At 31.1% G+C, this 18,854-nt stretch overlaps 2 protein-coding genes and 1 non-coding gene across 3 annotated transcripts; 1 reads left to right on the top strand and 2 right to left on the bottom strand.

Annotated features, from left to right (window-relative positions):
* The first annotated feature begins 2,032 nt into the window (after positions 1–2,032).
* Positions 2,033–2,105, top strand: TRNAR-ACG. Its single transcript has one exon. It is a non-coding gene; the product is annotated as a tRNA-Arg (tRNA).
* A 4,276-nt stretch (positions 2,106–6,381) lies between these two features.
* Positions 6,382–7,326, bottom strand: LOC123908659 (sufE-like protein 2, chloroplastic). Its single transcript, XM_045959369.1, has one exon. It carries the CDS (start codon positions 7,183–7,185, stop codon positions 6,604–6,606), a length of 582 nt encoding a protein of 193 aa, XP_045815325.1. The 5' UTR covers positions 7,186–7,326; the 3' UTR covers positions 6,382–6,603.
* A 6,189-nt stretch (positions 7,327–13,515) lies between these two features.
* Positions 13,516–18,577, bottom strand: LOC123909127. Its single transcript, XM_045959897.1, has 15 exons — positions 18,395–18,577; positions 18,086–18,158; positions 17,489–17,648; positions 17,113–17,370; positions 16,620–16,794; positions 16,227–16,288; positions 15,951–16,114; positions 15,705–15,814; positions 15,344–15,402; positions 15,108–15,242; positions 14,774–15,021; positions 14,532–14,679; positions 14,218–14,293; positions 14,053–14,103; positions 13,516–13,884 (listed from the first exon to the last, which is right to left on the bottom strand). The coding sequence occupies exons 2-15, from the start codon at positions 18,142–18,144 to the stop codon at positions 13,670–13,672; spliced, it is 1,920 nt and encodes a 639-aa protein (XP_045815853.1). The 5' UTR covers positions 18,145–18,158; positions 18,395–18,577; the 3' UTR covers positions 13,516–13,669.
* Positions 18,578–18,854: the final 277 nt, after the last annotated feature.

Genomic DNA, 18,854 nt, shown 5'->3' with positions numbered 1-18,854 from the left:
ACAAAATAAATAAATAAAAAATAAATAAAAAAGAATTAAGGTCTAAAATAACTAAAATATAAATTCTTATCAAGAATTGTTCCCTATAGGAATCGAACTCGAGTTCTCCGAATACTTAATCTAATGGAAGTTCATTAATCACTTGAATTCAATGTCTTGATTAAAAATACATGTTTTTGTTCATATTAAATTTGAACCAAGAGTCATCAACCGACAAACTCCCATATTTTATATTCTCCAAGGCAGTTGTAAGTGGAATAAAGTATTGCTACCGGAGAGGATATTAATATCTCGGAACAAAATAAAGATATGTCCATTCTAAGAAATGATCCTCCTCTACAATAACCGGCCCTATTTTCTTTTTCTCTGAGTTTCTTCTTCCTCTACTAGTTAGGGGTGATTTTAGGTCATATTTGGCATAAAATCACCCCTCTTCACCTTTTTTCTTGTTGTTTTCAATATAAATAAATGATTTTTCACATAGATTAAGTTTTTTAGTTGTTTTTCTTTTTTATTTGTGTGATATCGTCGTCTGAGTGCGGCGCTTGTGTTGATCGTCGTCTTGGTACGACGTTGTTGAATTCTCCGTCTTGTTACAGTGTTCGTTTAGTTCATATTGAAAGATCATCTTCAATCAGCTGCAGATTCAATCAATGATTTGAGCATCAACGTTGCAGATCCGGAAGCATGGATATTTCGGTGACTTTAGTTTTATCATATTATTATTTGTAGGCATTTTGCCGTTGTATGCTATTAACACGGATGCTGTGAGTTTGTTCGCAGATTCATCCTTTTTGTTTTTAGCGATATTGAATGTGTATTTGGATCTGATGTACTATATCAATTATTGGAATGAATGAATATCGTTATCTTTTTAGTCAAAAAAAAGAAATGATCCTCTCAATTTTTATTTTTTCTTCAAGTTTTCTCAATTGTCAGATCTTAACCATTGACCAACTTTTCTTCATTTTTTTTATTAAAATATTATCACATGTTTATGATCTAATGGTCTAGATACACACATTATCTCCTCAACTTTTTTTCAATGGAGAAAATCGTTTCTCGTCCATTCCTATCCTACTCCATCTAATATGCAGGTGCTTGACAATTTTATGAAGGTGAAAGATATTATGATGACAAATTCTAAGGCATAGGATATTGACAAAATCAGTGGTACCTTTGATAGCAACACGGTTAGATGCATTATTAACACTCCTCTTTTTGCATTTGTGCGTATTGACAATGAAGAAGATAGTGCACATGTGTTCTTTCTATGTCCTCGCAGCATCGACTGTTGGCAGCAAGCAGGTTTATGGAACCATATCAGTGTAGGACTAAACATTAACAATAATATCACAGACAACTTGTTCTCCATATTCTGCATATACTTGATAAGGAACAACAAGAGTTGTTCGGTGCTATGGTGTGGACCATTTGGAAGCGTCGAGCACAGCAGGTCCGGTCTCACGTTAGTAACCCACAATCGATGCCTCATCAGGTGAATTGGGAGAAACCAAGTCTCGGACAGTACAAATGTAACATCGACACTTCTTTTTCTCCAATGTGTAATAAGGTGATCATTGGTAAGATTGCCACATAAGATTATTCTCTTTATTGCCTCAAAAAATTCTTACTAAATACTGTTTCAATTTTTCATGTTAAAAATCCCCAATTTATTTATTTTTCTGAAAATTTTGGACTAATCATACTTTTTTTATAATGGACTAATTTTACTCTGGGATAAATCGGTTGCTTTGGATTTGATTATATGATAGAAAATATTTTTAAAAATAATTAAATAACAACCTATCCCACGAAAAAATTGAACTCTTGGACAAAATTTCATGGCTGAAATTTTGAATTAGTGATACAATTATTTTAAGAAGCAAAAGTTCATTTTATGTTATGATGAAATATGTGAATGGAAACTACTTTTTCTATTTTTTAAGGCAAAACTTATTTATCCTTGACGGGTATGTTTAGATGTCAGTAAAATATCTTTACTATTCGTGCCAAACTGATAATACAAAAGGACTTCATGGCCCAATGGATAAGGCGCTGGTCTACGGAACCAGAGATTCTGGGTTCGATCCCCAGTGAAGTCGAAATTATTTATTTTTTTTGCTCCTTTCGTTTTTAGGCGCTCAAGGAAAAACAAATTTTTGTATCTAATGTGAAAATAAGAAAAGGACAAACTCCTATCCTAGTCAATTCAGTTTCCATCATCACTAAGATATTTTTGCCAATAATAATGATAACGTCAACATTCAAAATTTAACCAAAATTGAATAATGTTCTATGGTCCATGCATATATGCTGCAGTTATCAATATGGACTTTTCTAACTTCCGCTTGCTTGAATCAATGAATCTTTTTTCTATAGAAAGAAAATGAATATGACAAACACAAATACAGTACGGTGAAAGAATAAAACATAAAAAAGGAAAGAGTAATTTTAATCAAAATTGAATAATTAAGCAGGCCCTTCCCAACCCCACATAAGCCAAAAGCATGAGAAATTGAAATCTTCTTCTCAATATTAATTCTTCACAACCACCACCACTGCTTTTTTTTTTTTTTTTAATAATAAATTGTTAGTAGGAAAATTTTAATATGACCATTACTACAAGTGATCCATGGTGGATTTAGTAGTTAAAAAATATTTAAAATTTTAAGGACGATGTATATATCGTTCTTTGAGAGTATAAACTGATTATCATTTTTATTTTTACAGTTGAAATAATGACTTAGTCTTTACTAGTTATTATTGTATATTAATGTATATTGATATAGGTTGACTAGTATATTATTGTACATTAATATAGGATGATGAGGAGTCTAATTTGGGGAATTGTATTTTTGTATATATTGATCTATCAGAGAATGAATAAGACACGGAATCAAATTCCTTTAAAAACAAGAAAAAATAAAAATGTAACTTGTATCGAACTAGTACCAATCATGTCATTTTTAATTGCAAAGATTACAAGAGTCTTGATTTTTTACTTTTAAAGAATATTGTCGACAATCATTAAAATTTCAGATAATTTTAAACACCGATCAATGGTGGATCACTTATAAAAAGTGGTCCACCATAAATTAACCTTATTAATATATTAATTGTTATACATTGTCAACTAATTCAATAAGTTGTACTGTTCCTCTCTCACCACCGATCAACTTGTCATAGTCACACACACTAATAATGTAAAAGCACAATTAATGTTTTTCCTTCTCACTATTAATTACATATTGCTAAACCATCTCTAATGGTGTAGTATCTATTAGGTACTCATGGTACTTATTAGGTACTACCATTGGAGCACAACACATTTTAGTACCTAATAGGTACCACTTCTAATATAAGAACTCTCTCTTCTTTTTATGGGACTCACTTTATTTAATATATTCAAAAAAAATTAATTTGGCAATATTATTTTAAATTAAATTTCAAATTTTAATGATGTGGAGTTATTGATGGGACCCATTTTAGAACTTTTTAAGAAATGCTCCATTGGAGGGGTTGAGTACCTATTAGGTACTATTATTAAAAAAATAATAAATTGATGATGTGTCTATGTGGGACCATTTAAGTACTCAAAAATGGAGTGCTCTATTGTGGATGCTCTTACCCTTTCAAAAAACATATCAACCCTTGGTTTAAAAAAAAAAAATATCAACCCCACCATGATCATTTAAAAAACAAACTAATTTGAATCTATACCCAGGTCCAAAAAAGTACCAAGCAGTATGATTTTATCCCTACAAAAACACAATCATTATCATACATATTCATTTTTTTGAGAGTTGAGCTAATTTTTTTTAGGGTCTTGTTAACGTGTGCCCTTAGGGCACATGTTAAGGTATACCAAAATAGAAATTCATCATTTAATGATACAAGAAATTTAATGTTTCAAAAGTCAAAATGCACAAATTAGCATTTAATAATTTCTATTTTTGCTTCCTTAACATGTGCCTTAAGGGCACAAGTTAACATTCTCCTTTTTTTTATCTTTTCATTAATATATATGGGTCTTGCTAAGGGCACATATATATTAAAAATTCAAAAGTAAAAACATTCACATTGATGTGGTGGTTTATTGTACTTTTTGATCACTTATACTTCTTGTTTAGGAGATTTGTATATTAATAAAATTTAGCTGATTAAAAAAAAAAGATGCATGAATTATGATAAAACATTTTATTTTTTTTAAAGCACTAATATGTGTCATAACCTTTAGGACACATGTTAGTTTTTACCTATATATATATTCATCCGTCTCAAAATATAAGCAAAAATAAATCAAACAAACTTCACGTATTTGATTGATTGATTCAAAATTTGGATCAAATACATTCACTTTTATTTATCAATTTTTACTTATATTTTGAAACAATTTTCAACAAACTAGCTAGTTCAATAGAGATTGATTAATGTGTTATAGGAAGGGGACTAGGCCCATGCAAAGTTTTTTTTTTTTTAATTTAAAAAACGTTTTAGTAAATAATTGTGATGAAGAAATAAAAGACAGGTCAAAGATCATGCCCAAAAAGACGAGATCAATTGATGAGAAGAAATGACTCTCCATAAAAATAGTCGTAGTCATCAATAAGACAATAGCAACTTGGTAAGAAGGTGTGGGGCAAAGGTTTTCAAGGGTACTATTTTGTTGATTTAGTTGGTCGTTTGGTTTGATGGCAGGTTAGAAATTAAGCTATTTTTTCAAAGATAAGATAATCAATGTGGAAGAGATTTTGGAGTATGTGAAGATTTGCTTTTGGAAATGGCTATTGTCAAAGAAGAATTCTTCATCTATTATGAATGCTGCCTTGAAAGATTTAAAAATAAGCAACGAAGAAATTACTGGCCGAGTCGCGGTTCGATACGTTTTTTTTAAGACGTTTCACGGCACTACCCAAATTGTGCAAGGTAGACTAGCAATCTTAAATATCGTTCTCTACTGCACTGTAGCAAACAGGCAGAAAAACACATTCGATGGTCGTATAACAACTAGTCTAATATTGATAATCGAATTATCAATTTGAAGTGGCAACAACTACTTTCTGTGAAACAACAAAAAAAAAGATTTTTTGTAAGTAAGAATAAAGCAGCGAGAAAGAAGAAGGAAGATTTCGAATTGTGAAATCAGAGTAAAAAAAATTGTGATAACTGAAGAGTATTTATAGAGCAAAGAATTGAACTAGAAAGGAGGAAATCGTGGGAACCAGCAAAGCAAAACGTGACCAAGAAATTTGGCCCATTCAGTTCCAGCATAACGGTTATGATGACTCATCATATAGCCGTTTCAAGACTTAGTCGGAGCACATAAAACATGTGCGAATTAATTTTGAAATAATAATTAATTTTTTTTTACTTCTGGGTATTAAAAAATAATATATCACCAAGCTCAAGCTCGACCCGATCCGGACGGACGGCGACGCGTGTGTGTGATATTTAGCATGATGTGTCCCGTTTACAAAATTGGGTACCCCTTGGGGCGTACTCCAAGTAGTGACATTCTAGTATATAAACACTACTCTGTGTGTGTTCCAACCAATATGAGACTAATTGAACCTTTTTTCAATTCACACATAGTTCTTCATTTGTGTTCATATTTCTACCAAGTTTTCTCTACAAATTACACACTTGTTCCAACATAGGGCCTCAAATTTTTAATTTATTGTATATTTTTAAAATATTTGTTAGAAATTATAGTTAATTATTAATTAACCATAAAAATATTTTAAAAAATTAGCTAATAGTCCAGGGGTTGAGTCATTTGTGTTAAATGTTTTGCGTGTTTATGGGTTTGCATTATTTGTATTTATTTTTAGGAAAATGCTAAACAGTGCCCCTGGGGCACTGTTTAAGGAAACAAATATAGTAATATGACATTGAACTTTGTGCAGTCAACGCCTCGAAAGTCTAAAAAGTATTATTTTCAATTTAAAAATTTCCTTTTTTGGTTTCCTTAACCAGTGCCCCGGGGGCACCGGTTAGCATAACCCTTATTTTTATTAAGTGTCTCGTATGTTTGCATTTTTATATTTTTTTATTGATAGTCTAATTTAATAATTTTTAAAAAAAGGGTACATGGACATATAAAATATTGATATTACTACACTAATAAACAAGTTCCACAGCTTTACTAATACTATGTCCTTTCTCATGGTCTCCAATTTATTTTTTATTTTACTAACCTACATGGCATATAAAACAAATGCAACCACACTTGCTTGTTGTGAACTACTACTATATAGCAAATTAAAAGGATATTTTATACAACAACATGCATCTAATTATATTTATTATAACATAATGATCAATAAAAACACCAAGCTAGTTTTCTCCCATCACCAAAATATATTTTCCTTAATTATCTAAAAAAACAACTTAAACTACTTTTCTATACATTTTCTCAATAGAGTAAACATATATAAATTGGCCCTTCCCTACCCTATCATAACATCTATTGATCACCCAACCAAGACAAGAAAGGTTAATTATACTAAGGAGAAAAATCAAATGGTGAAAATAAATTAACCTAGCTAACCTTAGCATCTATCTATCTCCACACGTGCGAGAAATTAACCAATTAAATGATCAAATCAAATCTTGAGTAGCTTTTTGCATGGCAAAAAAAACATTATGCCACGTGTTAATCCTAGAACGTGCTTTAACATTATTCAACCCTACATTCATACCAACCAAATCATCTCTCTCCACCGTAAGAACTTCCTCAGGTTCCGCGCCGTCAAACATCCAAACAAGACACCAACAAAAACCTTTCGATATTTCCGAATCACTGTCCGCTTTAAATCTCATTTTCCTACCTTCGTCTATGTGGGCCACCATCCAAACCTCCGTTGAACAGCCCAATACCCGGTTCTCAGGAACCCTCTCGGACTTGTCTAACGGAGGTAAGAGAGATGCGTAGTGTAATAGCCTTTTTACTCTATCGATGGGTTCGGTTAGCGAGGCGAATTCGGAGGCGAGATTGTTGAGCTTGTCCGTGACGCCGCGAGATGATGATGATGATGATGCCGTTAAGGGGGGGTTAACGGAGAGTTTGAGTTGGATTTGTTTGGGAGTAACGGCGGCGTTAAGTTTGGAGGAGAAATGAGAAGAAGGAGAAGGAAGGGTTAATAAGGTGCTCGCCGTTGTTGTTGGGATTGAAAATAACATTTTATTTTTTTTAATAATTAATATTATTAATAATAATGATGATTATTTTTTTGGGAGAGAAAGAAGGAGAAGGGAAATGGAAGAGAAAGGAGGGAGAGGAAAGGAATGAGATGGATGGGTGGGTGGGAGTATGGTGCGGTGAGGTCTACTACTAGTATGTACATGTACATATATATAAATAAATAAACAAATATTACTTTTTTTTTTCTTTCAAAAATATAGGATGATGCTTTAAAAAAGTTGAATTTAATAGTATTAATAAAATGGACCAACAATTTAATAATAGTATTAAAAAGGTTGTATGAAGTCAGCCATGACAGTATAACATATAGTCGCGCAGACACCCCTCCCACCCGCTTCAATTTTGATTGAAAATATTTGAATTCATTGAGTCTGAGTTTCTTTCAATTTTAAAAAATAGAGGTAAAGGAGGTAATTGAGATATTGATATCTATTTTGAACTGGCTTTGTCTATTCTGAACTATATTTTATTACTATTAAATTATAAACACTTAAATTAACTCTTAAATTACATTTATATGCTTATTTTTAAGGTGGGTATTAAACAAATTTTTTCTTTGTTTATTTTCTTTAGGTTTAAATGCAGTTTTGATTCTCCTATTTTGAATTTTTTGAAGTTTTGGTCTCCCTATTTCAAAAACTAACTTTTCAGTCCCCTATTTTATATTTTTTGTACTTTTGGTCCTCCACTTCATTTTGAGTCAATTTTCATGATGTGGCAGATGACACATGAACACTACAATTACACGTGGCATTATTATTTATTTTATTTCAATAAATCATATTATTAAAAATTATTTTGATTACAGTAAAAAAATAATTATTTTGATTAATAAAATATTAAATAAATAAATTAAAAGAGATTAATCCCAAAAATCCCGAATTTTCCTAGAATTCTTCACCATCATAGTTGTGTACATCCTCTCACCTCTAAATCCAAATTTATTCGTCTATCAACAAAAAAAAAATCCAAATTTATTCAACTTCATCACCAACCCCACCAAAACATTTCTCCGTTTCTTCCACTTAACTCCTCGTAACCAAAAATCTCACTAATGTGAACAAAAAAAATTTCCATGTTTTTCAATCAGGAAATCGTTCATTGTTTCCCAATATCAATAAAATTACCTATTTACTGTACAAGTTTATTTATTCTATAACTTTCCTCATAGCATAAAACTTCAGACCTAAAGGGAAACCAACTCAATAAAGCATTCCCTAATTTTGAAGATGAGATGATGAATAAATCTAGATTTGAGATGAGATGATGATCGTAGATGAAGAAATTTGGGAAAATTAGGGATTTTTGAGATTAATCTCTTTTAATTAAATTATTTATTTAATATTTTATTAATCAAAATAAATTTTAATAAAATGATTTATTGAAATAAAATAAACAATGTAATTGTAGTTTCCATGTGTCATCTGTCACATCATGAAAATTGACTCAAAATGAAGTGGGGGACTAAAAGTACAAAAAATCTAAAATAGGGGACTAAAAAGTTGGTTTTTGAAATAAGGGACCAAAACTTCAAAAAATTCAAAATAGGGGGATCAAAATTGCATTTAAGCCTTTTCTTTATTTAAAAAAATCATATTGTTGAAACAAAATAGTTTTTAATTTTCAACTCTTTGTTTTAATAAAAAGAAATATCAAAATTCAACTCAAGTTCATATGAAAGTGAACAATGAGGAAGCTAGAACTATTTTTTGGGGAGGGCCATGATTTTTTTTATAACTTGTAATATGAATATATATATGAGTCAGGATCCGTTAACACCAACTAGTTTGACACCAAATGTTACACCTCTCAATAACGTTTAAAAAAATACAACGCTAGTGATGAATGAGATCCTAAATTGAATAAATATATATATATATATATATATATATATATATATATATATATATATATATATATATATATATATATATATATATATATAGAGTCAGGATCCGTTAACACCAACTAGTTTGACACCAAATGTTACACCTCTCATAAAGATTAACGGCATTTAAAAAAATACAAAAACCGTTAATTTTGATGTATCTCAATAACATATCAAATGATTTTGGATTTATTTGAAATTTTACACAAATGATCTATATGATGTAAACTTTCAATCCAACGGTGGATTTTATAAAATTTATATCGGTTAAAACGTTATTAAGAGGTGTAACATTTGATGTCAAACTAGTTGGTGTCAACGGATCCTGACTCTATATATATATATATATATATATATATATATATATATATATATATATATATATATATATATATATATATATATATATATTTATTCAATTTAGGATCTCATTCATCACTAGCGGTGTAGTGGTTTGTTGGGTTCAAATCTCTCACATTTTACAATTTTATAGTATTTATTTTTTGTTAAAAATAGAATTAAAATGGCATCCACGAGGATCAAACTCGTGCCAATCAAAAACAGGGCAAAACTTTGTTACTGCTGCAATAGGCTACACTATTGGTATTAGATTGCAACGACTAATATATATCATATACACTTTAACAAAAATATGTATATATATACCTATAAAAATAAAAATTGAAATTTGGGACGGGCTATGGACCTATGGTCCTCTCTAGTTCATGAGTAGCTCCGCCTCTAAAAATGGGACATGATGGGGACACCTAAATTCTACGAGGATATCCAAACACCAATGGGTATGAATTTGAGTTTATGAGTTTGGATTTGAGAAAGGCAAAATACGTTCTCGTTTTGTTATATACCTATATGAAGTTCAACCTCTTAGTTGATGTGTACGGAATCGATTAATGGAAACATCTTGGTTGACTTGAGAGAGAAAAATCTATTTTCTGTGTTTTATAGATCATAAGATAAACACTTCTAAAAAAAAGATACTACATTGATAAACACTTCTAAATAGTAATATAAATTTTATATCTATGACATAGTAATAACTCAATTATATAATTTCCTTCAAAAAAAAAAAACTCAATTATATAATGAGTTACTACATATCTTCAAAAAAATAATGAGTTACTACATTGATAGTAATTCATTATAAGCAAAAAATTTGACAAATTCAACCATCAATTGATACTACCCAAACCCACACTCATATATTCGCGTGCCACCTGAACCCAAACTCAGTCAACTTGGATTTCGCCCGTTGACTTGAGTTTGGATTCGGGTGAGTCTATCGGGTTTGAGTTTTCCTGGCATCCGTAATCCACACCTTGTGCTTGCTCTTCCATTTGTCGGCTTCTCCCGTGAACCATAACACAGCCTCAGGAATAATTTGATGTTGGATAATACAATTGCAAATGCACACCAACATAAATACATCTCAAAACAAATGACACACAACAATTATATCTATCTCATCACTCTCAAGTATTCACTACTGACATATCCAATTTTAAAATCACGTTCAATCAAAAACTCAAGCTCTTCAACCTATCCATTCAAGCAACAAAGGCAATGGTCAATAACAATCAGTTTACGACTTTTTAATGGATAGAAATATAAATAAGAAACATACATCATCATCATCATCATCCTCAGGAGTCTGGGGAGGGTTGAAAAAGTTGAAGAAACTTTCACATTTTTCAGTATTTATGATCCCTTTGGCATTTCTTGATCTTTTCTTTGGTTTCTTCAAAAGCTTATGTGTCAAGCACTTTCCTGGATGCCACTCAATTTCCGTTCTACAGCATTCCAAACAAAATTTAAAATATACAGTAAAAAGAAATATGAATATAAACCCTAAGAAAGTTAGACACTGGATGCCACATATATATATATATATATACACACACACTCGTGTGCAACTTCACCCAAATTGACTTGGATTAAGTGCATTTTAAATGTTACAAGACATAACTTTCTTTCTTCGGGACTAAACTAGTTGCAATTGAGAACAAATAGTGCACTTCCATGCATTTCTACTTCCTCTCATAACATTCCCTGCGTTATTACAATGTCACTTCCACTCCATACTTCACTGCCTTTACAAGAACTCGAGTCTCTCCTAGGCAAAACCTTAGCTAGGTCTGATGTCTGCGCAGATATAACCGCCTTTTGTTCACTTAGATTGAAGAAAGCAACATAAACCTTTCCTACATAAAACATACAATTCTAGGAGTTGGAGAAAAACAACAAACATCTTACTTGTGGCGTGCTTTAGATTTATCTCAATAACATGTCAAACGATTTTAGATTTTTGTAAAATTTAACATGGATGATTCATACGATATAAGCTTTCAATCCAACAGTGAATTTTGTAAAATTTGTATTCGTCAAAGCGTTATTGAGCGGTGTAACATTACTCAAATATTACACCGGTGTAATTTGATCCCTCCATATATATTACTAAATAACTCGGTGCTCTTTATCAATAACATAGTTTATTAAACACGCAAATAGGAAAATACACATATGAAAGTACAAACAAGTAGATATGTCTATAGTTTATACATAACTACATTATTCCAATATTAGTTGTAAGGTTGTTAGAATCGAGTTTTTACATTGACTCATTTAGATTAGATGGAATCGAAACCTAAACTCGTAGAGTTTACTTCATATTAAAATTATATATATATATATATATATATATATATATATATATATATATATATATATATATATATATATAACTTAATTAATTTTTAATCTAGAAATTTAAGTGTTATGATATTAATTAAAGAAAATATAAAAAAAAAATTAATGTATTATTAATTTTAAATTCAAAAATTAATTATAAATATTAGATAATTCACACGCGATTGATTTTCTCTCATTCTCGTGAATTAAATACGACTGTTAGATGCATTTCAATAACAAATATTGTTGGTATTGGTTGAAAATATACATGTTGAAAAGTCTTGATTTTCCCAACAAATGGTACCAACAACTATATACCCACAATATATCTTGTAAAGAATAATATCACTCTTTTTTTTTTCATGTATTAAATATGACTCTTTAAATCATGCATGTCATGTAAGAATGAATATTATATATATTGAAATATAAAGCGATTGTATTGTAAGTTTTATCTGCTGTTATTTTATTTTTACGAAACCTCTATTACATTTATGTATCTAATATGTATTAAGTAATTTATTATATTTGAATAACTATATAAAATTTTGTAATATGCTATTATTTTATCAAAATTTTCGTCGCTCACACGTTTTCATCTATTATTTTGTATATATATATTTTTTCCTTTCTTATTCTCGCACACGTGTTTCCTGCTGGTTGCTATCAATAAAAATTCACTTTTAAGATAATTGAATAATTGATATACTTATTTATAATATAGACCGAATATTGAACCTTATTAAAATACTCACAAGTGTAAAAAATTATTACACTTCTAATTATTTATTACTAATATGATATTATATGTATTTTAAAAAAAATTGCTTTTTGTAAAAAAAATATTTTTGGTTAAAAACGTTCAAGTAGGTAAAAACACACGAGTTTAAATGGTTTTACCGATTTTACAGAGAGTTAAATCGTGCAAACTCATTTTGACTTGCGTTTTTATTCAAAACTATTTTAGCTTCAATTTAACACGAAAATCATACCTAAAAAATGAGAATTGATAGAGTTTACAATTTAAAACGAGATTTTATGATTTAGTTGCATTGCACATGTAGGTGCTTTATTCAAATCCTGAGAAGTGGATATTATTTCCGACTGATATTTTAACCATTCTTCCCATGTCAACCATCAACGTTCATATCTGTTTCTTAATCACCCAAACAAAACAACCATATGACAAATTAACAACAATTTTTCACATTATTAAAATAAATTGTACCCGAAAGTATTTTGGTACTCAGCATTTTGGAGTTCTCTAGCGATCTTCTCATCACGTTCCATCCTCCGTTGCTTATGGAAATCAGTATCCCAAGAATCCGGCGAGTGAACGAAGAGATGTATTTAAATAAAGGCATTACGTGATGCATTAAATTTTGGTGTGATGGATTAAATTTTGTTAATTTCTCATCCAATATGTATTTGTAAAATTATCTTAAAAATTAATAAAACAAAATAAAATTTTAGTATAATTTGATTGGATAATATGTAAAAAAAATTATATTTCACGTGAATGAAAATTAATCTCAAATAATATAAAGGAAAAATAAATCAATCTCAAATAAAGTATATTCAATATTTTACGAGTTGACAACAACCTCACTAGAGTCTTCCCTTTCAACTATGTTTTTACCATCATTCAAAGTTCGAACATGAGACCTTGTTAAAAGTATGTTTGTACCTAGTTTTAATTTAAGAGATTTTTGAGTTCGTTATTTAAAAAAGTTATAAGATAAAATTTATGTAATACTTGTTTTTTTCATTGTAAATATATACTTGTGTGCAACTTCACCCAAATTGACTTGGATGATTAAGTGCATTTTAAATGTTACAACACGTGACTTTCTTATTTTAGGACCAAACTAGTTGCAATTGAGAACAAATAGTGCAGTCCCATGCATTTCCACTTCTGCTGATAACGTCCCCTGCGTTATTACAATGTCACTTCCACTCCATACTTCACTGCCTTTACAAGAACTTAAGTCTCTCCCATGCAAAACCTTAGCTAGGTCTGATGTTTGCGTCGATAAAACCGCTTTCTGTTCACTTAGATTGAAGAAAGCAACATAAACTTCTCCTACATAAACATACAATTCTAAGAGTTAGAAAAAAATAACAAACATCTTTATTGTGGCATGTTAGTTCAAGTGCTTAAATGCCAATACTCAATTAATTTGCTTTGATGTTACTGTTAGGGTGAATTTGGAGAAAAATGAAGAGAACTATCAATGTTTTGTTAACTGACCTGTTCTTCCTGTTGCAACCCAAGAGCGAAAACCGGCAGAATTAATAGTAGCTGCATAAATTACCGGCTAGCATTATGAATACTAGTAATAAACTACCAAGATAAACCCAATAAACTGCATAAGGACAATATTTCCATAAAGTGGTAAATGTTTGCAAATTTCACCTTTGACAGACTCTACTGTTGCGCATAAGCCAGAATAGCCATTTACCAGAGTCCCATTAAGATTCAACTGCCATAACTGTTAAATACTGCATATATTAACTTCCGATAGAATATAGTATAGATATAAAAAAAAATTAAAAATCAGAAGATTACTTCAACAAGACAAATGTATATGGTATCTATTCTAGATACGGATAAAAATATAATGATGCACAAACAAGATATTTTTTTAATATATCAAAATCACACACCGGCTAAATGATTACATGAGATCTCACTCTAACGCGACTTAATTACATAACGACACAACGTACCTGATTTGAATCCCGCCTGCAGGGCGAAAATGTACCTCTCTTGAACTCTTTAGAAGTAAGCTTTAGTTTTGGAGAAACATCCAAGCAAAATTTTATTCTGTTGGCTGCAACTAAATGATGATAATCGTGATACATATTCTCTTCATCTCTGCATCAATGCAAAAAATTCTATTGTTAACAAGAACATGAACAATCAAATCAAAGCTAGTCAAATAGGACAAAGAATGACAAAGCGTGATTACGATGCAAAGTTCAGTTCTCTCTTGTGCATGCATAAGGGGTCAAGATGCTTGTTTCCTAAGCTCCTTTTCCAACAGATTCTATCAGGATATAGGCCAAGACTTTCACTAGTCCAACCACTTGCTTTTGAATCAGTGCAACTAGTGAGGCCTAATGAATGTGTATATGATGTTTTTGTTTCTCTGTAGCTTCTTCTCATTAGCTTTCCAGAATCCTGATCTTCATGCTTCAAGCTTGTGATATAAGGAAACTGCAAATTCCGCAAGAGAATATATATTAAATTGACAAAAAACTTATATCTTTTTCCCATTGAAAAAAATTAGAAGGTTCGCGTGCCTCGATATTATTTGTGCTAAAAGAATTAATCTCAAGAAGGGTAGGATTTGTGATAAGATCATATGTTGTGGGATCAATCTTCCGTACATCGCCACCATACATAAGGGGCGACTTTGCCATTGCCCATAGGGTCATCTGTATAGGAATACATTCAGTCAGTTTCTTTTGATAATGCATGCACACGTATTAACAAATGAATTTATGAGAAAGAAAATCAGTTATGGTTTTTCTAATACCTGTGTCCTCTTCTCTTCTAGGTTGAGGTTACTATACCTATATGGACCTGAATTTATACCTTCAAAAGGAAAAGGTGAAAATTCAGTCTACTCACACAATAGTCGCAACATGTTATTATCGTCCTTATTAACAATAACACTAGACCACAAAAGATTTAATAAGATTGTTCTATTATTCAATAGAGTCTCACAATCAAGTCATATTCTATTGAACAATCTACTTTTAAGGACTTTATTATGTTATATAACAAATAACATGATAAACACAATGCCTAATATATTTATATATTAACAAATATATAAGTCAATGTCATGATACAAAAGCAAATTCGACCGATATAGATTGGCTATTAGGGCTTACTATAACATTTACTAGGATCGGTTAGCCATCCAAATGGTAGCATGTCCAAATCCGGCCATGAGTTCCCCATTAAACTTTTTGCTCCTATCATATTTGCAGTTGCTAAATCCCTGATTCAGAATTAAATGAACTAAATTTACATGATATAGGATGATGGATAGATCAACATATCCCAAATTGAGAAGCAACATATTTGGAACATATATAATATATATTTCGAAGTAAAAAATACAGTAATTTAACCACCTCGATACATCAAAATGACCTTTAACATCATTCCACTTATCCCAGTCATCTGCTGTTATACGATACAAATTAACCAGTCCACTGACATCCTTGGCCATGGCTGGTGTCACACTAGTTCCAGGAGACAAAGAATAGACAATGGGGCGATCAAACTCCCGGAGAACCTGCAATGACATGCTATATGGTAAGTTTTCCAATTAATCTGGCATGATATTACCAAGGTCAGTGTTTGTATAAGAAAGAGAAGGATGGGGAAGAGGTAGAACTGCAGGATACCTCTGATACATAGCTTATTTCATTTAAATCCAAGTCATCGCCAAATACACAGTCATGTTTCACTGCAAGGAAAATAGAAAACCTATAAAAAAAAATTGCCAATGAAAGGCACAACTGCTTACTATTTTACTTCTGTCTAACCAAACATGAACAAATGTCAAACTTTTCTGTCATACTTACTCATTTGTATAATTAGTTTATATTTAATGAAGTATAAGCTTGATGAAACAAACAGTAAAAATTATGTACCAAAAAAGGCATGAATGCTTCACTTTTCCAAACTTGGTGAAGCTGATGCAATAAATTGTATAGTCATCATGGTTGTTATCCATGACATGACTATGTTGTGACAGAGCAACAAGCATAAAGATTATAAAATAGAAGTCCAAGTACCAAAATCAACACCCCATGCAGCATACTGCTCGTAAAGGGACCTCAAAAAAGCTTTGCCAGCACCCAACGTTGTATTTACACTCATGAAACCATTAGTCATCCATGCACAAACCCTTTCGGGTATTGCTATGTCTTTTGCATGCCACACTCGACCAGATTCTTGATAAGCAGCTCCCTACAAAATTGAACAGAGAGGAAGCCAAAAGAGAAACTTGAGGTTAAGGTAAAACAATGTCATTATATCTTTCCGTTCATGTTAGCTCGTTTGGTGAGCTAAGAGACACCGTAGGAGTTTTAAGATGAAAATCCATAATTCAAACCCTAGAAACTAACATAACCACTAACTTATTAATAACATTGTTGATCCAAAACAAAAACAAAAATTTAGATCAAAATTTATGACATAGGGCATAATACAACCAAAGTTTGTACAAGAGGAAACAAAAAAGAAATAAACCCATATTCAAGTCATAGAAGATTTATGAAGCAATACCGTTGTTGTATCTAGGATAGGCGTGTTTGCATTGACAGCTTGTGTGCTTATCCCTCTCATAACATGAATCCCGAACTTTAAACCCAAACTATGCACTCGATTAGCTACTTCTCTGAACCCTTTCCCATCTTGTGAAGAAGGCCACCTTCCCGGGTCAGGAATCATCCTCCCCCATTCATCAATCACGTCAAATCCAAGAGAATCATGAAAAGCGCCCTCAACTTTCCTTCTATACCAGAGATAATCCACCACAACATACTACAAAAGTATTTGAAGAAAAGATATCAACTATCAATATCATGATGTCTATATCTGATGAAAGTAGTACTAGCATATTAAACCTCACCACCGATTTGGAGAACCCACACATACATACCTCGTATCCATGATCATGGAGACGCTGAGAAACTATTTCAGCACTTTGTAAGAATTCTTGTTCAGAAATTGTCCAGCAAAAAGAATCATAGGAATTCCAACCTCTTGGTGGAACACTAGCTAGCTGTAGAACACTCTCAGATACATTTTTAGATGACACACTGAAATAAATAACACAGACAAATTGTATTATTAGAGATAACACTATTCATCTGTCTAATGACACAACAAGGTTCCATAGATTAGGGCATCATGATAACATTGACATTGATTACATTTTTTTTTAATGTCAAATTGTTAGTAGTTACAGTATATTACAATGTTTTGTCAGTTTTTATCCTTGCGAAGACTTGAACCCTGGACCTCCAACTCCTTAACCTTACTCGACTAGCTTAACCAGATGAGCTACCGATCCCACCCGGTTACAATTGATTACTGGACAAATTAGGATTGAATTTAATAATCTAGTTATAATTAATATTAATACTGTCTGCAATTGATGCTCTATTATAAGATTTCATGTTTATTACTCCACAAACTTAGAAGGAAATAAAATTATATAACGCAATAATGAAGTAAAGAATAGAGAGATACATACCCTTGAAAATAGAAGAGACAGAGGAGAATGCAGAGAGAAATGATGGATAAACACTTCATTATTGCTGCTTCAGCGGTGTTCCACCAACAACAAGTTCAACGGAGTTTAAGTAATGATTATAACTAACTAATTATTAATTATTTAATTATACGCTACTCTACTCTCTACTTTATCTTTGTTTTTCCTGTTTTTTTGTTTCAAGCTACTCTAGTTTATGAGTAAATGATTGTTACAAATAAAATATACTTATAGTAATGAAAATCTATCGATAAGATTAGATTGAGACTTGTATTGAAAGCATTAATTTACTTTAACAAGAGGGTTTAAGAAGCGAGTGAGTGATGATGAATTGAATTGAATGAGGACGGTTGCACACGTGTGGTCTTGTTTCCTTCGTATCCTCGCAGGTAAATGTCAACAAAGCCAGCAGTTGCCTGCGTGTCCTTGCCTAAGATGAAGAAAATAAACTCTCAATTTTGTTTTCATTTACACCCTTCTTCAACTATAGATAAGTACTCGTAAAGTACTACTAAGATGTTTGGTAATAAATTGACAAATTTTGTCGCAAACAAAATTTGGGTTTATTCTTTAAGGTACTTTTCATGTGATTCTTCTTTTTTTTTTTTTGTTACAACTTTTCATGTGATTCTTTAACTTAGGATACATTTTTTGTGATTACAACGAATTTTAAAAAAGTTATGAATTTGAGCAAATCATGTGTAGTTAATGGTGTACCATTGTGGAAATGAAAATATAGTGTAAAATATAT

Source organism: Trifolium pratense, linkage group LG2, assembly GCF_020283565.1.
Source record: "Trifolium pratense cultivar HEN17-A07 linkage group LG2, ARS_RC_1.1, whole genome shotgun sequence".
Lineage (NCBI taxonomy): Eukaryota > Viridiplantae > Streptophyta > Magnoliopsida > Fabales > Fabaceae > Trifolium > Trifolium pratense.
This window is presented reverse-complemented; position numbering and strand designations above follow the sequence as displayed.

What these genes read in the sequence shown, in the direction of transcription:
- LOC123909127 (XM_045959897.1), bottom strand. Translation starts at nt 18,144, where the DNA reads ATGAAGTGTTTATCCATCATTTCTCTCTGCATTCTCCTCTGTCTCTTC. An exon ending in AGAGAACTGAACTTTGCATC is followed by an intron (nt 14,680 to 14,773) that starts GTAATCACGCTT and finishes GCATTGATGCAG; the next exon opens with AGATGAAGAGAATATGTATC. An exon ending in GCAGGCGGGATTCAAATCAG is followed by an intron (nt 14,294 to 14,531) that starts GTACGTTGTGTC and finishes AGTATTTAACAG; the next exon opens with TTATGGCAGTTGAATCTTAA.
- LOC123908659 (XM_045959369.1), bottom strand. Translation starts at nt 7,185, where the DNA reads ATGTTATTTTCAATCCCAACAACAACGGCGAGCACCTTATTAACCCTT.